This window comes from Sinocyclocheilus rhinocerous, unplaced genomic scaffold (genome assembly GCF_001515625.1).
Source record: "Sinocyclocheilus rhinocerous isolate Xijiao unplaced genomic scaffold, SAMN03320098_v1.1 scaffold2788, whole genome shotgun sequence".
Taxonomy (NCBI): domain Eukaryota; kingdom Metazoa; phylum Chordata; class Actinopteri; order Cypriniformes; family Cyprinidae; genus Sinocyclocheilus; species Sinocyclocheilus rhinocerous.
Window position 1 is genome coordinate 384475 of NW_015641436.1, and position 7694 is coordinate 392168.

At 36.0% G+C, this 7694-nt stretch overlaps 1 protein-coding gene across 3 annotated transcripts in view; it reads left to right on the forward strand.

The window, feature by feature from the left end:
- LOC107754905 (G-protein-signaling modulator 2-like) overlaps positions 1–7694 on the forward strand; it is a 20835-nt gene that overhangs the window by 5420 nt on the left and 7721 nt on the right. For 2 of the 3 annotated variants that reach the window (XM_016571536.1, XM_016571535.1), the window contains exons 2-6: positions 4277–4498; positions 4591–4726; positions 6204–6343; positions 6545–6668; positions 6995–7110. In XM_016571536.1, coding sequence (XP_016427022.1) covers positions 4278–4498; positions 4591–4726; positions 6204–6343; positions 6545–6668; positions 6995–7110 — 737 coding nt within the window. In that variant the 5' untranslated portion in view covers position 4277. Of the gene's footprint in view, positions 1–2750; positions 3014–4276; positions 4499–4590; positions 4727–6203; positions 6344–6544; positions 6669–6994; positions 7111–7694 lie in introns of those variants that run through there. The other variant, XM_016571534.1, reaches the window with a different exon arrangement.

The following is a 7694-nucleotide window of genomic DNA, read 5'->3' on the forward strand; positions in this document are numbered from 1 at the left end:
CTGTTCTCAAGCCTGCCCGCCTCTGCTCACTCTAGCCCCCGGCCTCTGGTCACTCTAGACCGCCGCCGCTCACTCAAGGCCACCGTGTATGACGCTGTGTTTCGTTGTGAAAGCGGAACTATGTTTGGCCTTCCAAAAATGGACACGACTAGAAATCAGTGGTTAAGTTGTATTTACAACACTGTTCCAGAACACTTCAACCCAAATATTCAGATGTGTGCAGCACATTTTATGGAGGACCGTTTCCTGATCCTGGGAGAGTAGGCTACAATGCCGGCTGTTCTGACTCAAAGACTGTAAGTACGTTTTTTATATTTAAAGAGTTTTTATATTTTTTATATTTAAAGCGAGTTTTTGGGGCAGTGTAGAGTAGGGCTTGTTGTTTGTCATTTCTCCGATCACAAATGCAGACATGGTTTTATGTTTACGTGGCGCGATGCAACGCAAGGCGTAAAAAGACAGTACAAGTCATTATAATCCATAATTATGTCCCCACTTGATGCAAGGAATGCCTCGTTTATAATGGGTTTTCATGTTTTTTAATAATGCTCCGGCCTGACAGGCCATCGTCACAGTATGGTGAGGGGCGTAACATTTCCGTCACACGCTACCCCTTTAATTACTGAAATCATTCTTAATTTACAACTTCTACATGTTCCTCACACAATGCTCTTGTTTGGCTTCGGAAGACTTGTAATATATAGCTTCTGATTTAAGTGGACTGCTTTTATAATACTTATTTGTTGTTGTCATTTTTGCTCACAACTCATTTTGTATGGAAAAGAGACATTGTGCTAAACCTTCTCCTTTTAAGTTCCACAGAACTCACGGAAAGACTTGAGGGTGAATAAATAATGACAAAAGTTTCATTTTTACAGTGTACTGTCCTTTAAAGTCGGAGTTTTAGAAATGAACCGAAATAACGAGCAGCATATGCCTGGCATTTCAGTAAGTATCAGTGAAATTCATGACTTCATGAGAGGTACGACTTAATATACGGTGCGAATTAGTCATTTGCATCGGTCAGTGGAGAAATGGCATCAGCCGCTCGGCCAGCGTCCCACCTCGCTGAGGATAAAGAAATTAGAACATGTGAACGCCGCCAGCCTTCAGCTGAGGACACTCTGGGCAAAGCGCTGGATTTAACTCGGTCTAATGGATTTGCCCAGCGTGGCCTTGGTTACCTGAGTGATTCTCTGGCTGGAGTCGATTCGAGCTTCATGATAACATTTCACTCTACTTCAGCAGAAGATTAATCGATTCTGGCAGGTTTTCTTGGATTGCTTTATTCCTTCACAGCTCTAAAGCCTTCATACCTTCTCTTTCTCTTGCTAATTGTGGTTTCTAAGGTCTTCTCTGCTGTTTGCCAGGATGTTTGAGGTACTTACTGCCCAAGTTAAAAACTGTTCAAAAGTTTGTGGTCAGTAAGGTTTTTTTTTTTTTTTAAATATCTATTTTTATACATCAAGGATGCATTAAATTGATCAAAAGTAACAGTAAAGCCATTTATAATATTAGAAAAGATTTATATTTTGCTCCTTCAGGACAACATCTCACTCTACTTCAGCAGAAGCTTGCTTAATTCTGGAAGGTTTTGTTGGATTTCTTTATTCCTTGAAGACTTTAAAGCCTTTCTACTTTCTCGGCTAACTTTTATTATCAATGCAGAGAGTGACTAGTTGTTCACATATTCAGAAGAACACTGTGCACTTGCCTGAAAGTTGCTGACTATTGCTTGCTTACTGACCCAAGCCAAAAGCCAAACTAGATTCTCACGTCTAGTTATGTTTTGTGTCCCTCGTTCAGTGTACTGTAAATTAATGTTTGTTTGTTTTTTGGCTTTTTTATCTTCTAAATGTATTGTGTTATGAATAATTAAACTATCCTCAACAAGTCACATGATTTGAGGTATCATTCATGTGTGTTGCGGAAATGGTGCAGGACTAGCTAAGTATCAAAGCTTAATTTTTAGGCTTATGGGTTTGTTCTAATCCTTAACCTTGAGTATGAGTAAGTAATAGTAAAGCATGACTTAGCAAGCAAAACTAAGTAATTACACTCATAAAAATAAAGGTTCCAAAAGTGGGGTTTCACAGTTCTTAAAAGAACCGTTTCTTTTAAAGAACAAAGTTTGTACAATGGAAAGATTCCATAATTTTTCAAGATTCTTCATGGAACCATTGCCATTAAAGAACCTTTATTTTAAAAAAATAAAGGTTCCAAAAGGGTTTTTTGCAGCAATGCCATGGAAGAAAAATTTTGGGTTCCCCAAATAACATTTTTTACTGAACAGTTCTTTATTTTTTTTTAGTGTGAAGAACTTTAAAAAAAAAAATCTGTAGATAGCGCTCAAGTTCTTTTAAAAAATAACTTTTTGTGCAGTGAAAAGTTCCATAAATGTTAAAGGTTCTTCATGGAACCATAGATACCAATAAAGAACATTTAGTGTAAGTGGAAAAATATCAGAAGCTGCATTGCATTTTTTTCTGAGGTTGACCCATCCAACTGGAATAACGGGTTTAGGAGCTGTTCAAAGCACATTAGAGTTACTCTCTTTCCTCCTTAACGCGTGATAATCTCCATGTGTCCTCTCACTCATAATTGGAATTGACGCTTGCCATCGGGTGTCCGTAGATGACACTGGCATGTCGCACTGTTGCATCTGTTATCAGCAGGCTTACCGCTGATGTGTGCGAGACCCAGCGTAACCTGTCGCCGCATGTCAACAACAAAACATTTTACAAGCTCAAGCCTGGTTTGGTTATGCAGAGGCTTCTCCCAGGCGTAGAGGCTTGGGAAAGGTCTCACAGAGGGGGGTTATCTTGAAATTCGGTGTCTTTTGGAAGAGGTCAGTCTGTTTCGTTATGTGTCTGAGAGGGTCGAAGCTGTGGGTCTCATGCTGCACCCCGTGGAGAATTAAACATGTCTATCACACCGGAGGAGAGAAAGTCATGAAAAAGATCAAGATGTTTAGACGGTGCGCTGAAAGTTCCAAAAAGAGAAAGGAAAAAAGGTGAGGTTTGTGAGTTTTCCTGCACACAGTTGACATATGTGGATGCTAAGGTGTTGCTGGGGTGTTGGAGGTGATTGCTTGTTGGTTTGAAAAGCCATTCAAAAGTTTGGTGTTCCTAACATTGTTTTTTGAAAGAAACTAATATTTTTGTTCAGCAAGGATGCATTAAATTAATCAAAAGTGACCGTAAATATATACATAATCTTTTACAAAAGATTAGCTTATATGTTTTAAATTAAATGCTTGTATGCAAATACAACATGCATGTTTATATTTTGCATGTATTTTGTCATACTTTAGACCAGGGGTGCCCAAACTCGGTCCTAGAGGGCCGGTGTCCTGCAGAGTTTAGCTCCAACTTGCCTCAACACACCTGGTGGGAAGTTTTTAGTATGCCTAGTAAGATCTTGATTAGCTGGTTCAGGTGTGTCTAATTGGGGTTGGAGCTAAACTCTGCAGGACACCGGCCCTCCAGGACCAAGTTTGGGCACCCCTGCTTTAGACCGTTTCCAAGCATTCAAGTCAGCCTTCTGGTTGTTGCTTCATGGAAGCGTTTTCAGCTGAGATTCTTAGTCACTCTGTGAAACTCTTTAAACTGTTCATAAGGGAGTCATCATGTTTTTAGTGCATGTCAGCCAAAAAGACCTTTTCAAGAACTTGCGTAGACAAAGACCTAATGATGTTAGTGTTGTAATAATTATTTCTAGATTTTGCTGTCATATCTGTGGAATGCTGTTGTTTTCTACAGACAAACATTTTAACTTGGTGTCGCCTAGTGTGTAGAAATGAATAGGAAGTGCATTTACAGTAAATAGACTTAAAATGAAAGCTGTTACGATGATGTGGGCCCTCATACTTCCTCATCTGTAAGGCCTCTTAAAAAGGCCTCTGTATGTAAATATAAAAGTACAGTGTCTGAATATAATGCTAGAAAATGCTTAAACACAAATACTAAACTGCTTGTTAGGTTTAAGTTGCTTTTAGTTGCTCTTTTCTTTTACTAGTCTTAACGTGTATATCAAACTGCGATATTTTATTATTTCAGTCCCCGCTACTTTCGTTGTGTCTCTGTGCTCATCCTAGTTGCAGCTCTAGTAAATAGACATTTGGTTGAAAATCAATCAATAAAATATATATGTTTGACTGTTTGTTTATTTAATTAAGTTATTTATTTAAAAATGTAGCTTATTTATCCAAAATACTTTTTTTTTGATCCATGATAAACATCTCGCTCTTTGCTCACCTCTCTACTGTTCCGCGCAGGATGGAGGCCTCATGTCTGGAACTGGCTCTGGAAGGTGAGCGTCTGTGTAAAGTGGGAGATTACCTTGCGGGTGTCTCCTTTTTTGAGTCGGCCATCCAGGTGGGCACAGAAGACCTGCAGATTCTGAGCGCCATCTACAGTCAGCTGGGCAATGCCTACTTCCACCTGCACGACTACAACAAGGCGCTGGAATACCATCGGCATGACCTCACGCTCACCAGGTCTGAATCTGGAAACTTATATCACTGTTTCAAAGCTGGCAGGATTATGTCCTTGTCTAAAAGAACATGTTTTGTTGTTCTGACTCTTTCAGAACTATCGGAGATCAGCTGGGAGAAGCTAAAGCCAGTGGTAACCTTGGAAACACTTTGAAGGTTTTGTGTCGCTATGATGAAGCAGCAGTTTGTTGCCAAAGACATCTGGACATTTCCAGGATGCTCCATGATAAGGTGAAGTGTTTAACACAACCAAAGGGCCTTTTAATGCAATAGCTAAACCCAAAATGAAGATATTTTAAAGAATCTACAGTATGATTCTCATGAATCAATGGCATTATTGATGTCAAACCTGGCACTTAGTGTCAAGGCACAGTGTACATACGTGCGATGTGTTCGTGTGAATAAGATCTGACAGCTATCATACGCCGTCATCAGGCTGAGAATATCACGTATTGACTATTTTTATGGCACTTTTTTGTCCTTTTTTGGAGCTTGACAGCTCCTCGTCACAATATGCTTGCAGAACCAAAGAAAACTTCCAAGTAAAGAAAAATAGACCTTATTGCTTGGAAAAATATCTAAATGTGGTGAGGAGATATAATAAAAAGCATTTTAAATGCATTTATTGACTGATTTAATTTATTTATTGATGTAAGCAATACTAATTATTTATTTATTTATTGATAAACTTTAAATATAAATAAATAAAATGGTTTGTATTTACAGTGATTTTTTGATCAAATAAAAATCTAACTTTTTAAATAAAAGACTTAAAATAGATACATAGATAAATATATAAAATGGTAATGTTTTATTAACTGATAAAATAAAACTGACTGTTCAAGCAAATAAATAATAATAGGATTGTAAGTAATAGGACTTTTTTATTCATTTTTAATTTTTTAATCACTTTCCCATAAAATGTGCTTATATATTGTTATCAACAAAATTTTTTAAGAAAATGTTCATAATAAAATGTTCAGCTAAAAGAAATAAGCCTCATTGCTTGAAAAAAGCAAGCAATCAGATGTAATAAAAAGCAAAAAAATATTGGAAAATATTGATTTAGGAATGTAAATAATAAGTAAATTAAATGAAAATAAATAAAATAATATAAATAAAACTACACATAACTGACTAACTAACTAATAAACTAACTGTTAAATATAATTTTATTTTGCGGATATAATTTGCTCACTGTTTAAAAAAAAGATGTAAGTCAGATATAATAAAAAGCTAAAATGGTCATAGATTTGTTGACTGATAATATTTTTTTAGTAAAGTAAACAATACTTAAAACACAGATAAATGAAATAGCATTTATATATTGATAAAAATAAACTATTCAAATATATATAAACAAACAAACTGATGGGATTACTTTGGAAATTGTCATTTTTAAACACTTTTAGAGTAAAAATGTGTTGATTATATACATTTTTTATATTATTATGGTCTATTTTTTTATATCTCCAATGTTTAAGGGCGAGTACATGACGACAAAATCGTTCTATTCTCCGTTTGAATAGTTCATGGCCAAGTTTGCCTCGGATGTTTTTGGAAGTCCTGTTATCCCGAGACACCACTTGATCTATTTTAACTGACCATAAACATAGTTTAAATGCAAGCCGTCGATCCGTTTTAGGTGTGTAATGAGCGGTGCGTGTGGACTGACTGTTGTGTGTGTGTCTGTGTGTGGTTTTGTTAGGTGGGGCAGGCCCGAGCGCTGTATAATTATGGGAATGTGTACCACGCCAAGGGGAAGAACATATGTTGGAGCGGTATGGACCCCGGAGAATTTCCCGAGGAGGCACGCATCGCTCTGAAGAAAGCAACAGAGTACTACGAGTGAGCCAGCCAGCATTTGTTGTTTTCATTCTTCTGAACACCCAAACCAGTGTGTAGACGACACACGTGTGCCAAAAGACAAAATATTTCATTTCTGAAAGAACATTGCAGAGACTGCAGCAGTGTTTTCCAAAGGCATGCTAAAGCTTTTATTGTTTTATCCCCGCCACTGTATCTAATACTGCACCTCTCGGTTTGAAGAGCGAATCTGGCCATTGTGAAAGAGCTGGGGGACAGAGCGGCACAGGGCAGGACCTACGGTAACCTTGGCAACTCGCACTATTTGCTCGGAAACTTCCAGGATGCTGTTCTGGCTCACGAACAGGTATTTCATACGGAGAGTTTCCTAAATGAACAAGCCTGTGGTTTCCATTAAAATGGACTGAAAAAACTAAAAATGCACAAACTGATAAATGTTGGATTACTGTACAGAAAAGGTCTGTATTATTATGTTTACAATTTTATATATGTATTGCAAGAGTAAATATTACTAGATATACAATAATAATGCAGAAACTTGCAGTGTTGTACTCTGTGCATCTGTCGTGCAGAAAATGCTTGTGATGAACAAATCAGCAGGGTTTATGTTTCATGAATTAGGCTTAATGTAGATATAAATAATGTTTTTTGTTTGTTTGTTTGATTTTACAGCGTCTCCTTATTGCAAAGGAGTTTGGAGACAGAGCTGCAGAGCGGAGAGCATATTGCAACCTTGGAAATGCATACATATTCCTTGGACAGTTTGAAGTTGCAGCTGAACATTACAAGTCAGTTGGCATTTTATTTTGTTTTGATTTGTTTTTTGTTTTTTTTCTATATTTTATTCCAAGTTTTTAACATAATATACAAAGCAAGGAAAACAAACAAACAGCCACAACAGCAATTTTTTAAAATAAATATTTTATTCTAAGTTAAATGTAATATCTAAAGCAAGGAATATAAAGAAAGCAACAACCGTGATTATTTAATTTAATTTAATTTAATTTAATTTAATTTAATTTTATTTTATTTTAGCAGCTGAACATTACAAGTCAGTTGGCATTTTATTTTATTTTGTTTTGATTTGTTTTTTGTTTTTTTTCTATATTTTATTCCAAGTTTTTAACAATATACAAAGCAAGGAAAACAAACAAAGCCACAACAGCAATTTTTTCAAATAAATATTTTATTCTAAGTTAGACGTAATATCTAAAGCAAGGAATATAAAGAAAGCAACAACCGTGATTATTTTATTTTATTTTATTTTATTTTATTTAAACGTAATATCTAAAGCAAGGAATATAAACAAAGCAACAACCGTGATTATTTTATTTTATTTTATTTTATAATTAATTTACTTTACACTTTTCTA